This window comes from Triplophysa rosa, unplaced genomic scaffold (genome assembly GCF_024868665.1).
Source record: "Triplophysa rosa unplaced genomic scaffold, Trosa_1v2 scaffold253_ERROPOS117417, whole genome shotgun sequence".
Taxonomy (NCBI): domain Eukaryota; kingdom Metazoa; phylum Chordata; class Actinopteri; order Cypriniformes; family Nemacheilidae; genus Triplophysa; species Triplophysa rosa.
Genome location: NW_026634272.1, coordinates 45684 through 65626, shown reverse-complemented (window position 1 = coordinate 65626; position 19943 = coordinate 45684). Strand labels below are relative to the sequence as shown.

Below are 19943 nucleotides of genomic sequence, written 5' to 3'. Positions count from 1 at the left end.
GCACGTTGTGGTGACGACAGAAGCCTCCCTGCCGGGTTGGGGTGCCATGTGCAAAGGGCACGCAGTGGGCACACAGTGGACGGGCCCCTTCCTGCGATGGCAGATCAACTGCCTCGAGTTGTTGGCTGTGCTACTTGCACTGAAGAGGCTACATCCTCTCGTGCAGGACAAGCACGTGCCCGGTCGGACAGCACAACTGCCGTAGCATATATCAACCACCAGGGTGGCATTCGCTCATGGCAGTTAACACGACTCGCCCGACGCCTCCTCCAGTGGAGTCAACAGGTGATCATCTCCCTGCGAGCCACACACATCCCAGGCGACCTGAACCAGACAGCCGACGCGCTCTCTTGTCAGTTGACGCCTCGCGGAGAGTGGAGACTCCACCCCCGCACAGTCCAGCTCATTTGGGTGCAGTTCGGGCAAGCTCAGGTAGACCTGTTCGCCTCCCTGGACACGCTATGGTACTCCCTGTCCAAGGCCCCCCTCGACACGGATGCTCTAGTGCACAGCTGGCCACGGGTCAAGCGGAAGTACGCCTTCCCCCCAGTGAGCCTCAAGATCAGGGAAGAGGAGCATCAAGTGCAACTAGTTGCGCCATACTGGCCCAATCGCACATGATTCTCAGAGATAATGCTCGTGACGGCAACTCCCCCCTGACCGATTCCCCTGACGAAGGACCTGCTTTCCCAGGGGAAGGGCACATTATGGCTTCCCAGACCAGACCTCTGGAACCTCCATGTCTGGCTCCTGGACGGGACGAGCAGATCCTGAGTGGCCTACCCCGGCGGTGGTCGAGTCGATCACTCAGGCCGGGGCCCTTGCCACTAGGCAGCTATACGCCTATAAGTGGCGCCTCTTTTTTATTCTGGTGCTCTTCGTGAAGAGAAGACCCGCGGAGTTGCTCGATCAGGAACGTGCTGTCCTTCCAGAGAGACTCGAGAGTAATCTCTCCCCTTCCACACTGAAATTGTATGTAGCCACCATTGCCGCTCATCACGACCCAGTTGCTGGTAAGTCTCTAGGACAGCACAACCTGATCATTAGGTTCCTAAGGGGTCCTCCTCGCCCGTGCTCCAGACCAGGTGGTGACCTTGCAGGCGCAAGGAAGGTGGGGAGGAAGACCCAACCCCATCAGTACGTGCATTGCGCCTCTACTTGGACCTCACACAGAGCTCAGGAGCTCTGAGCAGCTCTTTGTCTTTTTTGGAGGTCAGCAGAAGTGGAGGGCTGTCTCAAAACAGAGATTGCACCAATCTCTGTTTTGAGACAGCCCTCCACTTCTGCTGACCTATGTCACTACGGCGTACCGGTCCCAAAATCACTCATGCCCACTGGCTAGCCTCCTCGCGGGCACTGGCTCAGGGCACCTCTCTGGCAGACATCTGCAGAGCTGCTACGCCCAACACCTTCGCAAGGTTCTATAGCCTCCGCGTAAAACCGGTGTCAGCTCGAGTCTTGCATGGCAACAGGTAAGACCGGCGTACGCCTGCGAAAGCACCTTCCCTCCTCCTAGGTGGGTCAGCGTGATATTTTTGCCTCCCTTCTTCCCCCACCGGGTGAAGAACAGGCATTCCATACATCACTAAGCACCTCCTGTGGGCGGGCGGGCTGGGCAGAGCAGCCCTGCCCGTTAAGGCCGGGTACCAGCTGAGTTATCTACCACATAGCTCTAACCGGACCTAGTGCTCCAGACGTAGTGTCCCCCCAGCAGGGCGGTTCCATCTGATGTATCCTCAGGATTGGTTCCCACCTTGGTAACCCATGACCTTCCCTAGGTGGACCTCCACCTTGCGGTTAACTCCTTCAGTCCGCACATTCCTCCCATGAGTTCTCCCCTACCGGCGAGACCATGTTGGTGTCTCCACTACACTCCTCCCTACGGTAGGAAGTGGTCTCTGTAGCGCGTCCCCTCATTGAGGAAATAGCGCTTACCCAGTGGCCCTTACGGTACCGGGCGGCTTCTCGCTGTTAGAGAAACAAGGCCGCCGCCTGCGACGACCGAAGGCAGGGGCTTCCCACCTTTTCCAAAAGCTCTGAGACCCCCATCTATCAACTGGAAGGTTACAATTTCGCACTAGCACTCATGTCTGACATGCCCAGGCCAGTCACCGTTGCTTCGCTAGAGAAGTTGGGCCGAGTACGCCAAGAATTCCCTCCGTCAACCTGCCACAGGACTCACTCCGTTCCAATGTGTACCACTCTGAGATACCTGCAATCAACCACTGGTTCCAAGAGAGCGAGAGGGTCTGGGACGCAGTTCATCAACACCCCCAGAGAGCCATCCGCCGCCACAAGATCAAAGCAGACGTACCAGCCAGGTCAAAAGGTGTGGCTCTCTACGAGGGACATCAGGATGAGACTGCCATCTAAAAAGTTAAGTCCCAGATTTGTTTGCCTCTTTTCCATAGTCAAGCAAATAAATCCGGTCACATACCTTCTTAGATTACGCCCAGCTATCACATTCCAGCATTCCACGTATCACTCCTCAAGCCTTATCATTCACCTGCATCATGTCTTTCCACATAGCCTGGTCCGTGGATGAGCCCCCTCCTCCTTCCTTGGATGTGGAAGACTGGGAAGGATATGGCCCGGAGGAATGCTCCTGGGTGCACTGGGATGACATCCTTGACCCAGAGCTCCTCACCACCTTTCACCGGGACCACCCCAGTCGACCAGCCCCACGAGGCAGGAGTAAACCACCGTAGCGACAAAGGTTGCGGTCCTAAGGAGTGGACCAAGGAGGCTGTCACAGAGACACCAGGCTCTCTCACCACTCCCACACGCCGCTCATGCTCCCCAGAGTTTTGATCACCTGCACTCAATCATCAACCTCATCAGCTTCACCATAAATGACTCACACAGTCAGCGTCTGGTCTCAAAATTGAATACAGACTCTCCACCGGTTACCTACCAGTTTTCTACGTGTTTCCAAGTCTTATAAATGTTTCCAAGTCTTCAGAGTGATTCCAAGTCTTCCACGTGTTTCCAAGTATTCAGAGAGAGTGATTCCAAGTATTCTATGTGTCTGCAAGCCTTCCAAATTCTCCACGGTTTCCACTCACCTGCACACTCCCGGATTCACCTGCCAGCCATCCATGATCTCCTGGAACTAAAGACGGTAACAACCATATGCTTCTATCATCTGTTTACATCTATGTCTTTACTCACCTGTGCTAACATTGTGTGCAAATAAAACCATTTCTGAACTATCATCTCATATGCTAGTGGTTCTGTTACAAGTGCAAGTTGTTCTTCAGATAGGACATCTTAAACGTGGCTTATGTTTACAACTCAATTCTATACATTTTTTGTTTCATAGTTTTATCTTATACAAACTTGTCAATTTAAATGCTATCAATTTAATGTAGATCTTAGGATTGTTTTTTAAGCAAGACAAATGCTCTGATCTGCACATTATAGATTCAAATAAATGATTAATCCCTAATTATAATAAATATTGTTATAGCCAACTAACTTGATCTCAGGTTATCTTGATTTCAAAATGATCTACATTTTATAAACAGACATCAGAAACAATGTAAAAAGTGGCATTACTCAATGCACTACAGTTTCTTGCATCATGAGTTCATCATGTTTCACATTGCGACATAAGTGAAAAAAGTGAAGTGCTCATGTTGCTGATCCCAAGTGGATTTGTAAAATGTCATAAGGCAGAGCCTTTTCCTACACAAAGCCTCAGGCTCTGCCTTCATATAGGAATGGCAAAGAGGGCAGTGTCGCTTCTGCTGCTCTATAGTGCTTGTGTCCTAGTGGTAGCTGAAGTCTGTAGACTGCTGAGCGACCCATCACCCCCACTACTTTCTGCTGAAAGAGACATCAACATTGGGGCAATTTTTACAATCCATACAACAGCTGTCCTACAGATACATCCATTCACTTCCAAACCAGAACCAACAAAATGCATCAGGTCTGTATGAAAAAACACTTTTTGACATCAGGCATTATAAATACTATACTGTAAAATAAATTCTATCAAATTACTATTTTAACGATTCTTTGTCTAATGATGATTATTTTTACAGCTTAAACTTGCGTGAGTTTAAATTTGCTCAGACGTTGATTTTTGCTCTTGAGGAGATTAACAACAGCAAAAAACTATTGCCTGGTGTCACTTTGGGCTATAAAATATATGAAGCCTGTGGCTCTGTGTCTCAGGCTATCCTGTCAGGCATGGCTTTAATGAATAGTTATGAAGAGACTTTGCATGATGAGTCCTGTTCTAAACCACCATTTGTTCATGCCATTGTTGGAACATCAAGCTCCTCCCCCACCGTTGGTATGGCCTCTTTAGTAGGCCCATTCAGCATCCCAGTTGTAAGAACTCTTATTTTCTGCCAATGTTGTCATGATGAATCAATGCAAGATTCTCCAAATGTATGTTATGAAAACAATCATTGTAAATACAAAAGAACTTTGTTTTTTGAAATTGTTTTACTTGGAGCAGTGTGTTTTTGAAAACTATCCCATTTGTATCGTAGTAATATTTAGGTGGATTAAGAAAGAACTCATGCTGTTAATAATAATTTTTTGCAGATTAGTCATTTTGCTACATGTGCTTGCCTGAGTGACAGAAAAAGATTCCCGTCCTTCTTTAGAACAATACCCAGTGATTATTACCAAAGCAAAGCGCTGGCTCAGCTTGTCAAACACTTCGGCTGGACTTGGGTTGGAACGGTGAGGAGTCGCAATGACTATGGTAACAATGGAATTGCAGCTTTTGAAAAGATGGCACAACAAGAGCGAATTTGTATTGAATACTCAGAGGCCATAATCAGAACTGATCCAAAAGAGCAGCTCCTAAAGACACTGGAAGTGATTAAAAAGGCCACAGCCAGGGTGGTGGTGGCTTTTATATCACTCAGTGATTTTGTTCCCTTCCTGAAATTAATAGCACAACAGAACATCACTGGGCTGCAGTGGGTCGGCAGTGAATCCTGGATCACTTCTCGAATTATAGCAGAAACAAAGGAATATAGTTTCCTCACAGGATCTGTGGGCTTTGCTGTAGCTAATGCCAAGCTTGACGGCCTTCAAGAGTTTCTAGTCACTGTGCACCCTGATCAAGAACCAAAAAATGAACTTTTGAAGGAATTTTGGGAAACTGTTTTTCAGTGCTCTTTGAGAAACACCGGCAGTGGGACACGTGTCTGTACTGGCTCAGAACACTTAACAGAACTACAAAATGAATATACTGATGTATCAGAGCTGCGCATAGCTAGTAAAGTGTACACAGCAGTGTATGCTATCGCACATGCACTACATAATTTAATAAATGATGTCAAATCTGCCACCAACATCAGCAAAGGAGATCTGCTCACACCACAAAAGGTGATTACGAAGAAAAACAATTAGATTAGAAAAGTCAGACTGAACCCAATTATACTTGTGTTTATTCTCAGGTGTTGAAGTATATTAGAGATGTAAATTTCACTGTCAAAACTGGTGAGAACATCTTTTTTGATGCGAGTGGTGACCCAGTGGCAAAATATGATCTGGTGAACTGGCAGCCTGCTGAAGATGGAAGTCTGCAGTTTAAACTTGTTGGTGTGTATGACAGCTCACTGCCTTCAGAGACACTCCTTCAAGTTGATCAAGAAAACATGGTATGGGCTGAAAACAGCAGACAGGTATGTCAAAATAAGTCAATCATGAGTAGAAGTGAAATATGTGTTCCAAATATAGACACCAGAGTAAATTAACAATCAAGATTTAAGACAATGTGACATACTGTATATAAAAATACTGTATGAAAATGTATTGAAAATATACAGTGAAAAACTGTATAGAAAAGCACTGGAACAGTGGAATAAATATGCAATTAAGCCATGACTTGACAATTATATATCTACAGTATATATGGGTCTTACATGGTGTTTCTTATATTTTCACAGGTGCCTGTGTCTGTGTGCAGTGAGAGTTGTCCTCCAGGCACTAGAAAGGCTGTACAGAAAGGAAGACCTGTCTGCTGTTATGACTGTATTCCATGTGCAGATGGAGAAATCAGTAATGAGACAGGTAAATACTAGTACATGTTCGCTGAACAATAGCCAGAGACCTTGTGATGTGCTTTTCATTCAAATAATCTTTTTTCAATTCCTTCCTCACAGATTCTAGTGACTGCTTTCCTTGTGATTTGGAGTATTGGTCCAATGAAAACAGAAACAGATGTGTATTAAAAGTCACTGAATTCCTTTCCTATACAGAAATCATGGGGATTGTGCTTTCTATTTTCTCATTTATTGGAGCATTATTAACATCAATTATATATTTTGTGTTTTATCTTCATAAAGAAACACCTATCGTGAGAGCCAACAACTCAGAGCTGAGCTTCCTGCTGCTCTTCTCATTGACTCTGTGTTTTCTCTGTTCACTTACTTTCATTGGTCGCCCCACTGAGTGGTCCTGTATGTTACGTCACACAGCGTTTGGGATCACTTTTGTCCTCTGTATCTCCTGTGTTCTGGGAAAAACAATAGTTGTGCTAATGGCCTTTAAGGCCACACTTCCAGGAAGTAATGTCATGAAATGGTTTGGGCCTGTACAACAGAGACTCAGTGTTGTTTCTCTAACTTTAGTACAGGTCATAATTTGTGTGCTTTGGTTAACAATATCTCCTCCTTTCCCACACAAAAACATGAACTATTACAGAGAAAAGATCATCCTAGAATGTCATGTAGGTTCTGATGTTGGTTTCTGGGCTGTTCTTGGTTATATTGGTCTGTTATCAATCTTGTGTTTTGTTTTAGCCTTTCTGGCTCGGAAGCTGCCTGATAACTTCAATGAAGCTAAATTCATCACATTCAGTATGCTCATATTCTGTGCTGTGTGGATCACATTTATACCAGCTTACATCAGTTCTCCTGGAAAATTTACTGTAGCCATGGAGATATTTGCTATTTTAGCTTCAAGTTTTGGTTTGTTATTTTGTATATTTTCCCCAAAATGCTACATAATTTTGTTAAAACCTGAGCAAAATACAAAGAAAAATATGATGGGGAAACTCTAATGCCAATAAACCCAGGGATGAAGACGAGACACTAATGTGATATAAAATGTAATTTTTTACTATCAACACAAGTCAACAACAAATCAATAAACACAAAATTTGCTGGTTCTTTTTCTTTTGCCTGACAGAAGCCTTAATAATAGCCTAGGTTCGTCTGGCTTGGTAGGCTATCATTTATGACTGAAAGAGGTTCAACCTTGCTGTGACAAATATTATAATTACACACGCACACATACTGTATATAGCCACTGTCTCTACACTACTAAACTGTTGGATTACCAGGTCTTATCATGTATATTATGGTGGCTACACATATAAACATTACATTTTTCATGAGTTCTGCTTTTCACAGGATGTGGCAGGTTATGCAGTGTTGGACGGGTCAGCACTGGACACAGTAAACTCTCACTGACCATCTTCATCACAGCCATTTTCTGGACCTACATTGTTTACTGCCTTATTAAAAATGACATTGACCTTTGGCAATTAATAAAAAGTGAAAATTCAAATTATTAGCTTATGTACCTGTATATTACAATAAACGTTGGAGTCAATCACCTGGTTTGTAATTAAAATGCATGTACACATTATATAAGTGTGTTACATTAAAAGTATACTTCACCCAAAATTACAATTCTGTCATCATTTACTCACCTTCGAGTTGTTCCAAATCTGTATACATTTCTTTGTTCTGATTAACACAGGGAAAGATATTTGGAAGAATGCTTATAACCGGACAGATTTTGCCCCCCATTGACTACCATAGTAGGAAAAAAATCTTTAGCATTTTTTTGTTCTGATGAACACAAAGATATTTTGAAAAATGTAGGTCAGGAAACAGTTCTGGGGCACTATTGACTACCATTGTATTTTTTCCTACAAAAGAGTTCATGGGGGGAACAGTCTTAATCCCCGGCTGCGCTCGAGGGCACGGAGTGCTGGGGGATTCTGTGGGGGAAGTCCTGGGGGGGACCGCCGACTTGAGCGTCGGCGGGACAATGCTGGGTCCCGACTGGAAGGCCGGCTGGACAGGGTCTGACACCGGCTGGAAGGCCGGCTGGACAGGGCTTGACGCCGCTGGAAGGCCGGCTGCTGTACCAGTTGGATCACCTGCTGGATCACCGACTGGATCACCGGCTGCACCGGACTGGACACAGGACTAGACACAGGACTGGGCGCCGGCTGCACCGGCTGGGACGTCGGCTGCTGCACCGGCTGGGTTGGAGTCCACGCTGCCCACCGCTGCCTCTTCTTCTTCTTCCGCCGAGCCACCCAGCTGGTGGTCGGTGGAGAGGCTGCCGAGAGTGAGAGGGATGGCGTGGCGATGCCCACAACCCCGATCTGCAGGGAACCACCCTCAGGGACCGTGACCAACGGAGATGGGTAGCGGGTACTTGTTGAGACCGTGGACTCCGACCGCTCCACGGCGGACAGCCACACGGCGTCGAAGTCCAACGGCCTCAACGCCCTCATCTCCGCTCTTGAGAGTGGATTCCTGAGACCGGAGTTGAACAGCACTGCCAGCTCCTCCTCCCCAAAGACGCCATTCTCTGCGACATCCAGGAACCTCTCCACATACTCGTCCACACTCTCGCTTCCTGGCAAAGTCCGCAGAGGAGGCGACTAGGTGGGACCGTTCAGAGTTCATACCGCCTACTGGGTTCGATGTGGCTTGTGGATTCTGTCACGGACTGGCGTGGAGAAGAGAACCCAATTGCAGGCAGGCGTGACGGGGTTAACAAAAACACTTTATTTAAACAAAAACAGAAACCAAAACACCCACAATGGGGAAAAAACTAAACTGAGGCTAATACAAAAAACAAAAACCTCCCACGAGGGGCAAGACAAAACAAGGTCAAAAATAAGAAGAATAATATAATAACAAATACAAACACTAGACGGGGAACAGGAACAGGAGCAGGAGCAGGAGCAGGACACGAGACTGGGTAAGAACAGCACGTACAAGGTACAAAGCACACATCGAACGGACACAGTACAATCCACGAGCAACAAGACAATGAAACAAGAGGGCATTAAATAGGCAAGACAAACAAGGGATAATTACACAGGGCAGGTGAGGAACATGAGATACGGGAGGAAAGCAATACATAAGACGAGAGGGGCGGGGCCAAAGACAAGACACGAGAAAACACATGAGAAGTAAAAACAAACAACTCATGGTTTTCTCACATAAAACCTAAGGCTTTGTCATGGCTCTGCCACAGGACCAAGAAAAACATGACTAAATGAAGCAGTGCCATGACACATTTCTATCTTTGTCCTAATTCACTTATACTATGCCTTAAAAGTATACCAGGACTAGTCAACATTACTGGTGATTATCTTCAGACAAAACTATGGCACCGATAAATTAAGACTTGGGGACTAGGCTTAAGCCTGGTCTGTGAAACTGAGCCAATAAATGTATCTATAAATGTATGTGCTTTCTAGTTTTATTTATGTGTACATACAGATATCAGAAAAAAAAAAATTAAGTGCCATTTCTCAATCCGCTGATGTTTCTTGCATCATGAGTTCATCGTGATTCATATGGCAACAAGAGTGCAAAAAGTAAAGAAGCACTCATGATGCTGATCCCACGTGGATTTTCAAAACATGATAAAAGGCAGAACCTTTCCCTCTTCTGGCACAAAGGCTCCCGCTATACCTTCACATAGAAATGGAAAAGAGGACAGTCAGTGTCACTTCTGCTGTTATATGGAGCTTGTGTCACAGCTCAAGTCTGTAGAATGCTTAGCAATCCAGTCCTGCCACTACTTTCTAATGAAAGAGAAATCAACATTGGGTCAGTTTTTCAATCCACAGAAGTGTTATGCAAAAGACACATCCTTTCACTTCTGAACCAGAACCAAGAAAATGCATCAGGTCTGTATGAAAAATACTTTTTGACATCAGAGATTATGTATAGTATAATACATACTTCAAAAATACTACTAGAATGATTTTATCAGTACTGAAACACTGATGCTTATTTCACAGCTTAAACTTGCGTGAGTTTAAATTTGCTCAGACTGTGATTTTTGCCATTGAGGAGATTAACAACAGCACACAACTGTTGCCTGGTGTCACTTTGGGCTATAAAATATATGATGCCTGTGGCTCTGTATCTCAGACTGTCCTGTCAGGCATGGCTTTAATGAATGGCTATGAAGAGACTTTGCATGATGAGTCCTGTTCTAAACCACCATTTGTTCATGCCATTGTAGGAGAATCAAGCTCTTCTCCCACCATTGGTATGGCCTCTTTAGTAGGACCGTTCAACATCCCAGTTGTACGAACCTTTTTATTTATCTGCCACATGTGGTCATGATAAATAAAGCATGATGAACTACTGCAAGATGCTCCAAATGTGCTTCACAGAGAAATAAAAAGTATATTTGAAAAACAATTAGTGAAAACATAAAAAGCACTTTGTCAAGTTGTTTTACTTGGGGAATTGTGTTTAAGAAAACTATATAATTAGTATAGTAGTAATATTGGATGAATTAAAGAAGAAATAATGTTGTTAATAATCTGCTTTATTTTATTTAGGTCAGTCATTTTGCTACATGTGCATGCCTGAGTGACAGAAAAAGGTTCCAGACCTTCTTCAGAACAATACCCAGTGATTATTACCAAAGTAAAGCACTGGCTCAGCTTGTCAAACACTTCGGCTGGACTTGGCTTGGAACGGTGAGGAGTCGCAATGACTATGGTAACAATGGAATTGCAGCTTTTGAAAAGATGGCACAACAAGAGGGGATTTGTATTGAATACCCAGAGGCCATAACGTTAACTGATCCACAAGAGCAGCTCCTAAAGACACTGGAAGTGATTAAAAAAGCAACAGCCAGGGTGGTGTTGGCTTTTATCTCATTTGGCGATTTTGTTCCCTTTCTGAAATTAATAGCACAAGAGAACATCACTGGGCTGCAGTGGGTCGCCAGTGAATCCTGGATCACTTCTCGAGTTATTGCCGAAACTAAAGAATTCAGTTTTCTCACAGGAGCTGTGGGCTTTGCTGTAGCTAATGCCGAGCTTGACGGCCTGCGAGAATTTAATGACTGTGCAGCCTCATCAAGAACCAAAAAATGAACTTTTGAAGGAATTTTGGGAAACTGCTTTTCAGTGCTCTTTCAGAAACACGGGCAGTGGGACACCTGTCTGCACTGGCTCAGAACACTTAACAGAACTACAAAATGAATATACTGATGTATCAGAGCTGATACGGGCGCTCTAACGAGGAGGCTAAAGACCGCAGTCTCTAGCGTCTGTCACTAGAGCGTCTCTGTTGGTCGGGGAATGAGGTTTACACACTGCACAGCTCTTCACTAGCTGGCCTCCATTACACTCACCCCCCTAAACCTCACTCCCATCCGGGTCACGGCACCAATGTAACCGGTCCCACTTGCACCGCTCTGCACGAGCCTCGAACCGGCGACGGTCCGGATGGGAGACGGGCGCTCTAACGAGGAGGCTGAAGACCGCAGTCTCTAGCGTCTGTCACTAGAGCGTCTCTGTTGGTCGGGGAGTGAGGTTTACACACTGCACAGCTCTTCACTAGCTGGCCTCCGTTACACATAGCTAGTAAAGTGTACACAGCAGTGTATGCTATCGCACATGCACTACATAATTTAATAAATGATGTCAAATCTGCCACCAACATCAGCAAAGGAGATCTGCTAACACCACAGAAGGTGATTAAGAGGAAAAACAATTAGATTAGAAAAGTCAAACTGAAACCAACTATGCTTGTGTGTATTCTCAGATGTTGGAGTATATAAGAGATGTAAATTTCACTGTCAAAACTGGTGAGAAAATCTTTTTTGATGCGAGTGGTGACCCAGTGGCAAAATATGATCAGGTGAACTGGCAGCCTGCTGAAGATGGAAGTCTGCAGTTTAAACTTGTTGGTGTGTATGACAGCTCACTGCCTTCAGAGACACTCCTTCAAGTTGATCAAGAGAACATGGTATGGGCCGAAAACAGCAGACAGGTAAGTCAACCATTAACAGATTTAAGACAATATGGCTTAAAAGATATAAAAGCAAAAATACTGAAAAAATATGCAATCAAGCAACTGACTTGTGTTTCTTATTTTTTCAAAGGTGCCTGTGTCTGTGTGCAGTGAGAGTTGTCCTCCAGGCACTAGGAAGGCTGTACAGAAAGTAAGACCTGTCTGCTGTTATGACTGTATTCCATGTGCAGATGGAGAAATCAGTAACAGCACAGGTAAATACTAGTACATGTTAGCTATACCTAACAATAGACTTGTGATGTGCCTTTTATTCAAATAACCTTTTTTCAATTCCTTCCTCACAGATTCTAGTGACTGCTTTCCTTGTGATTTGGAGTATTGGTCCAATGAAAACATAAACAGATGTGTATTAAAAGTCACTGAATTTCTTTCCTATACAGAAATCATGGGGATTGTGCTTTCTATTTGTTCTGTCTTTGGAGCATTATTAAGTAAAATGTTATTGTAACAAAGTTCAATGTAGGGAAGGAAGGAGGCGGGAACCGGCGAACATTTGAACAATAAACTTTAATCAAAAATAAACAAACAATAACACGGAAGTAAAAGGCCGGCAGCCACCTCACGGTCGACTGCCGGCCACACAAACATAAATAAAACTTAACATTTCCGGGCCCGGTCCTCTAATATTCTGTGCTGTGTGGATCACATTTATACCAGCTTACATCAGTTCTCCTGGAAAATTTACTGTAGCCATGGAGATATTTGCTATTTTAGCTTCGAGCTTTGGTTTGTTATTTTGTATATTTGCCCCCAAATGTTACATAATTTTGTTAAAACCAGAGCAAAATACAAAGAAAAATATGATTGGAAAAACATGAACATGAACATGAACATGCAATTTGACAATGCTGAAATAAAATGAAGCACATTTCTGTCATCAACACAAGTAAACAACATAAAATTAATAAAATATGTTTCGTTTTTTCTTTTGTATGGCTTAATAAATCCTTCAAGCACAAATGTAGTATGTGTGGTTCTGGCTTGGCAGTCTGAGGTTCATGACTGGGAAAGGTTGAATTTTATGGTCTTGACAAAAATCAAAATCACACACACTATAGTGACTGTACAGTAAATGCATGTATATACAGGTCTTATCATGTATATTATGGTGGCTACATATAGCAATACATCTGTTAGGGTTGTCTGACCCATGAGTTCTGCTCTTCACAGGCTGTGGCAGGCTCTGCAGTGTAGGACGGATCAGGACTGGACACAATGGACTCTCACTGACCATCTCCATCACTGCCATATTCTGGACCTATGTTGTCTATTGCCTAATTAAAAATGACATAGATTTTTTGCATTTAAAAACAAGTGGAAATGCAATTTAATAGCCTTCATGTATATTATGTAAACTTTACAATAACTTATTTTGCAATAAATTCATAAACACTTCTGAATGGAGAAAAGTGTTTTGTAAGGCAGCTGGAAAAGTGTTTGTAGTGTTGGGTCACAAAACAATAAAACCACATTCTTTGCTAGATCCTGAGGAATGGTATCCTGCCCTGTCCCTAGGGGTTGCTGATACCCAGGTACTGAACCCCCTATCCTAATCACACATCTCCCCTTCATCTCTTGAGGCCCTGAGTAATGGAAATGTGCTTACACATACTGTGTATATCATTTATTGTCATGTTGTGAAGACTTAATCATCATGTTCGTTATCATTTTAAAGGTCATAATGCGATGGGTAGACGGGTCTAATTCCTTCAAACCTAACAAAGAGTGCATTAGAGCTTTTTAACTTTAGGACACAAATTGCACTCCACTCCAGGTGTGGCTTTCGCAGGGAATCTTGTTTACAGATAGATTGCGATTCCATTTGGAGCTCTCTTCAGTCACGAGAAACCAAACAAACTAAATTGCACAATGACCATTGAAGTTATGACTCATCTGTGTATATAAGCCTGGCAAAAGACTCGGGAAAGCATCTGTAACCAGAATTTCCCGCACTGCAACTGTGTGTCTCAATTTTGCCAGGTATGACAAACTCTGTGGTTTTATTCTTATTTTTATATGTTGATCATCTTTGTTTAATGAGTTAGAATTTTTCTTTGTTTACGCATTCTATGATTTTAATTAATGTTGTAACTGCCTGGCGTAATAAATTGTTAATATTGATTTATTAAGAATTCTTCAGAGACTCTTATTTCCAGTACATTGAGAGGACCCCGCTTTTACTGCAAAATAAGAATGTCAGGATATGATGGACTGGAGTTTTGATTTTAAATAGAGAATGGGGCACATTTACTAAGGCTCACATGCACCAGATTTCCACCTATCACCTGCCTTAGCAAGTTGCATTATCGTGACTAAAGTAACTATTGTTATGTTTATGAGCAAGCATGGGGCAGCCAGACTTAATGATATTAGTTTACCCGGCTACCTCTGACTTAAGATCACACTGACAATTTTGTGAACGCGAGACTCCAGACACCAGGTCCCCAATGAACGAATAACTAAGAGTATTAGGATTCACAAATAATGGTAACTATGATCAACAGATACATTGGAAATGTCATATTAATTATTTTATATTATATTAAATTGGAGTCAGATCGGTCTTAACCAAAGAGTCATGTAAATTGAACCCAATTGTAACAATTCAGTTTTTAAATAATTTCGTATAGAAGTGTTGTGGAAAGGCAGAACACGAGATCCCTTCACCCACACCATTGGATTCCGTCGTTGGGTCAGTGGGTGGTTTTATTTCGGGAANCTGCAAAATAAGAATGTCAGGATATGATGGACTGGAGTTTTGATTTTAAATAGAGAATGGGGCACATTTACTAAGGCTCACATGTACCAGATTTCCACCTATCACCTGCCTTAGCAAGTTGCATTATCGTGACTAAAGTAACTATTGTTATGTTTTTGAGCAAGCATGGGGCAGCCAGACTTAATGATTTTAGTTTACCCGGCTACCTCTGACTTAAGATCACACTGACAATTTTGTGAACGCGAGACTCCAGACACCAGGTCCCCAATGAACGAATAACTAAGAGTATTAGGATTCACAAATAATGGTAACTATGATCAACAGATACATTGGAAATGTCATATTAATTATTTTATATTATATTAAATTGGAGTCAGATCGGTCTTAACCACAGAGTCATGTAAATTGAACCCAATTGTAACAATTCAGTTTTTAAATAATTTCGTATAGAAGTGTTGTGGAAAGGCAGAACACGAGATCCCTTCACCCACACCATTGGATTCCGTCGTTGGGTCAGTGGGTGGTTTTATTTCGGGAAAGCAAACGTCACATTTCAAGGTAAGAATGGCACTTCAAAGATTACGTCTCAAGAGAAATACATGTACATAAGAGAAAAACATTTTATGTTTTTAACTGAAAATGAGACCTCAATGATGTATGTCAACAAATACAACCTCCAGAGGATGCAGCCAGAATCCTAGGCAGGACGTGTCCCGGAGAAATAGCGTGTATGGTCACACTATCATACAAATGATGCTACTGGTGTTGTGAGTTCAGATCACACGTCACCTCAAGTGTGTGTGTGTGTGTCAGATGACAACTCCCTTGTTTACCTCAGGGCACCAGTTGAAGAAATTTCACCTTAACATTAAAAATGATCCATATAGATCATACATTAAGAAAAATTATGTAAATCACCTGGTTTAGCTGAAGGATTTTGTGATATTCTGCTAACTTGTAGAACCCCTTTCTGTATTATCAACACAAGGAAGACACAGATGTAATAAAATAGAATAGGTTGTTTGCACATGACGTCATGGCACTGCGCGAAGTTCAGATGGAGAGCAGCAAGTGATTTTCTCCATAGGAATTTAATATCACAAACTCAAAATGCCTATGTTTTGCGTCGTTTTTGAATGGTCAAATTGAGCAATTTTTTTGTGTAGCAAAAGTTGATGTTCATGAAGGGGGAAATGCGAGTATTGACTGAAAACGGAGATAAAAGTGGTTTTGTAAAGCTGAATTTGCGAGACGGATGACTTTCTAAACGCGTAACAACGTTTAAAGTACCTAAACAACGACCAGGTGAGCTCAAATATCTGTCAAATCTTGTCATAAACACTAGCTGCTGTTAAAAGAATGAGTCCTTATTAAACGGGTAGTGATAAAGCTCGTGTTAAGCGTTTCTCCCCCATAGAACTCTATTATAATAAAACAGCTTAACATATCGTAAAGACCATGTAAAACGTCTCGGTTACGTTTATAACCTCGGTTCCCTGATGGAGGGAACGAGACGTTGTGTCGAACCGACAGATGGGGTTCGTCCCTGAGAACCAATCGCTTCCGACTACTTAGAAAAGGCCAATGAAAATTGGCAAATGAAATTTGCATGCCGGACTCCGCCCCGGAAATCCGGGTATAAAAGGGAGACGGCGTGCATCATTCATTCACCTTAGTTCTGAGGAGCCTGAGACCTCTCACGACTGCTGCAGAGGACAGCACGTGTTGTGGCAAGAGGACACAACGTCTCGTTCCCTCCATCAGGGAACCGAGGTTACAAACGTAACCGAGACGTTCCCTTTCTGTCGGTCTCTCGACGTTGTGTCGAACCGACAGATGGGGTTCCAATGGAAAACGCCATAACACTGTGCCCTGTCACAATCTCAACGAAGCGACGGTGACTGGCCTGGGCGTGTCAGCCGTGAGCGCTACTGCGAAATTGTAACCTACCAGTGGGTAGGTAGGGGGTCCCAGAGCTTTCTTGAAAGCTCTAACAACGAGAAGCCGCCCGGAACTGTAAGGCCACTGGGTAAGCGCTACTTCCTCAAGCGGGGGATGCGCTACAGAGACCACTTCCTACTGCAGGGAGATACCAAGTGGAGATACCAACATGGTCTCACTGATGGGGGAGAACTCATGGGAAGAAAGAGCGGTTGAAGAGAAAACCGCAAGGTGGAGGTCCACCTGGGGAGGTCCTGGGTTACCAAGGTGGGAACCAGCATGAGGATACATCAGACGGAACCGCCCTGCTGGGGAGTTGCAATGTCTGGTAGCACTAGGTCCGGTTAGAGCTATGTTGCGAATAACTCATGTGATACCCGGCCTAAGGGGCAGGGCTGCTCTGCCCAGCCCGCCCCAGAGGGTGCTTGCTTAGTGATGGATAGAGTGCCTGTTCTTCACCCAGTGGGGAAAGAAAGGAGGCTGAATCGGTATACTGACCCACTCGAGAGAGGGGGAAAAGAACCGAACAGGCGTACACCCTACCAGTTGCCGGTCCTACATGTGGCCATGCAGGACGCGGGCTGACACCGGCTCTACGCGGAGGTTGTAAAACCTCGCGAAGGTGTTGGGTGTAGCCCAACCCGCTGCTCTGCAAATGTCTGCGAGAGAGGCCCCCCGTGCCAGAGCCCAAGAGGAGGCTACACCCCGGGTGGAGTGGGCCCTCACTCCTAGGGGGCACGGGCGATTTAGGGATTGGTAAACTGCTTTGATAGCGTCCACAATCCAGTGGGCCAACCTCTGCTTGGAGACAGCTCTCCCTTGCTGCTGACCTCCGAAACAGACAAAGAGCTGATCCGAGCTCCTGAAGCTCTGTTTGCGGTCTAAGTAGAGGCGCAGCGCGCGTACTGGACACAACACGGACGGGGTTGGGTCTTCCTCCCCTGTGGGGAGCGCCTGTAAGTTCACCACCTGGTCCCGAAAGGGAGCGGTGGGAACCTTGGGCACGTAGCCGGGCCGAGGTCTCAGGATAACGTGAGGATCCCTGGGTCCGAATTCTAGGCAGTCAGGGGACACGGAGAAAGCCTGTAGATCCCCTACCCTCTTGATGGATGCGAGCGCCATAAGGAGAACCGTCTTCATCGTGAGCCTGTGCATCTGATGAGCGACACAGCGATCTTCAGTGATCAATATTCTGCTGGAATCTACGACGTGGTGCAGCGGACGGTCCCTTCCTGCAGTGACTCTCCCCTGGGCGTCTCGGCAGTTCTGGAGGTGTTTGAGCAAATTTCCTTTTCTAAAAGAGCAAATTTCTCCAGTGTGGCTTGTCCCGCTGTTCTCATGGGTGCAACACACTTATCGAGGAGTACGCTGGGGCAGACGTTGTGGATACGTCTTGCCCGCACTGCGGGCGGTTGACGATTCAGACGTTGCGTCATGGGTGGCTGTGTTCCCACGGGACTCAGCCACCACCTCGTCTGCTCCCTGTTCCGTGGCGGCAGGACTACGTCCCTGCCGTCCGCTACGGCAAGCAGCGAGGGTGATATGAGGATTACTGTGAGCGATAATCCACCAGCCACTGGCTCACGGACCGTTCGGACCTCGTCTCGCTCGTCTGACCATTCCCCAGGAGACGGTCCGCCGTCTTATTCCTCAATCACGTATTCGGACACGATGAGTGATGATGAGATGTCTCTTGCAGCATCGGGGGGTGACGTGCTGCCATCCGACTCCGACGATTCCTCGGGCTCCCTCCCTCGGAGGGTCGAGCCCAGGAAGAAGCGGACGTCGAAATGTCAGCCATGCTTTCCCGGGCCGCCATGAGTGTTGGGTTACAGTGCCCGCACTGCCTCTCCCGGCACTCGCGGCTGGCTACATGGCACCTCGGGTTTGAGCGCGGCTCCAAGCCGCGCCCGCCCTCAGTGCCGTGTTTACCGGAAGTGCATGAAGAACTTAGTAAGACCTGGAAACGCCCCCTTTCTGGCACGTTTCACGTCAAACAAGTTCTGTTTCACGTCAAACAAACCCTCTCTTCCCTCGAGGTTGGGACAGCTAGAGGATACGTCGATGTCCCCCAGGTGGAGTATGCCGCCGCGGTGCACTCGTGCCCATGCCTCGTACCTCCCTGTAGGGTTGGTGTGAAGACCGGCGGAGTTGCTCGGTCAGGTACGAGCTGTCCCTTCCTCAAGAGAGACTGGGGAGTAACCTCTCCCCCTCCACACTGGGAATGTATGTAGCCGCTACGGCCGCTCATCATGACCCAAGTGCTGGGTAGCCTCTGGGACAGCACGACCTGGTCATTAGGTTCCTAAGGGGCACAAGAGGGTGACCACCTTATCCACGCTCTGTACCCTCTTGCGACCTAGGTGGCGGGCCTCAAGAGGCCCCGCCCCCTTCGAGCCTCTCGGGGTTGCCGCTCTTTCTCAGTCTTGATAAAGACAGCTTTCCTCATGGCGCTCACCTCCAAGAGGGTAGGGGATCTGCAAGCACCCTCCGTGTCCACAGATTGCCTAGAACTCGGGGCCAGGATTCTCACGTTATCTGGAGACCCCGCCCCGGCTATGTGCTCAAAGTTCCCACCGCTCTTCCGAGAGACCAGGTGGTGAACCTGCAGGCGCTCCCCACCGTGGAGGAAGACCCAACCTTTCCGTGTTGTGTCCAGTACGCGCACTGCGCCTCTACTTGGACCGCACGCAGAGCCCTGAAGCTCTGAGCAGCTCTTTGTCTGTTTCGGAGGTCAGCAGAAGGGAGGGATGTCTCCAAACAGAGGCTGGCGCACTGGATCGTGGATGCCCTCGTAAGGGCATACTGATCTCTATTCGCCCCTGCCCGTGGGGAGTGAGGCACACCCCTCATGGGCACTGGCTCAGGGCGCCTCTCTGGCAGACATCTGCAGAGCTGCGGGTTGGGCTATGCCCATCAACTCCGTGAGGTTATAATACCTACGCGCGGAACCGGTGTCAGCCTGCATCCGGGCAAGCTGTGGGACCAGCAGTCGGTAGGGCGTACGCCTGTGGAAGCCCTTCCCCCTCCGGGGGGAGCAGTGGCGATCCCGCCTCACTTCTTTCCCCTCGGGTAAAGAACAGGCATTCCATCCATCACTAAGCACCCTTCCAGGGGACAGGCTGGGCAGAGCAGCCCTGCCCCCTTAGGCCGGGGAACAGTTGAGTTATCTCCCACATAGCTCTAACCGGACCTAGTGCTCCAGACGTGGTAAC

General features: G+C 45.8%; 1 protein-coding gene and 1 pseudogene across 1 annotated transcript; both read left to right on the top strand.

The window, feature by feature from the left end:
* Nucleotides 1-3722: 3722 nt before the first annotated feature.
* Nucleotides 3723-7030, top strand: LOC130550189 (extracellular calcium-sensing receptor-like). Its single transcript, XM_057327595.1, has 6 exons — nt 3723-3931; nt 4047-4338; nt 4558-5352; nt 5424-5651; nt 5916-6039; nt 6132-7030. The coding sequence occupies exons 1-6, from the start codon at nt 3723-3725 to the stop codon at nt 7028-7030; spliced, it is 2547 nt and encodes an 848-aa protein (XP_057183578.1).
* A 1379-nt stretch (nt 7031-8409) lies between these two features.
* LOC130550193 (extracellular calcium-sensing receptor-like) overlaps nt 8410-19943 on the top strand; it is a 16770-nt pseudogene continuing 5236 nt past the window's right edge.

Bases quoted from the DNA above. Each gene is read 5' to 3' on its own strand.
- LOC130550189 (XM_057327595.1), top strand. From the start codon at position 3,723: ATGGCAAAGAGGGCAGTGTCGCTTCTGCTGCTCTATAGTGCTTGTGTC. The intron at 5,353-5,423 runs GTGATTACGAAG...GTTTATTCTCAG, and splicing joins ATCTGCTCACACCACAAAAG to GTGTTGAAGTATATTAGAGA. The intron at 6,040-6,131 runs GTAAATACTAGT...CCTTCCTCACAG, and splicing joins AGAAATCAGTAATGAGACAG to ATTCTAGTGACTGCTTTCCT.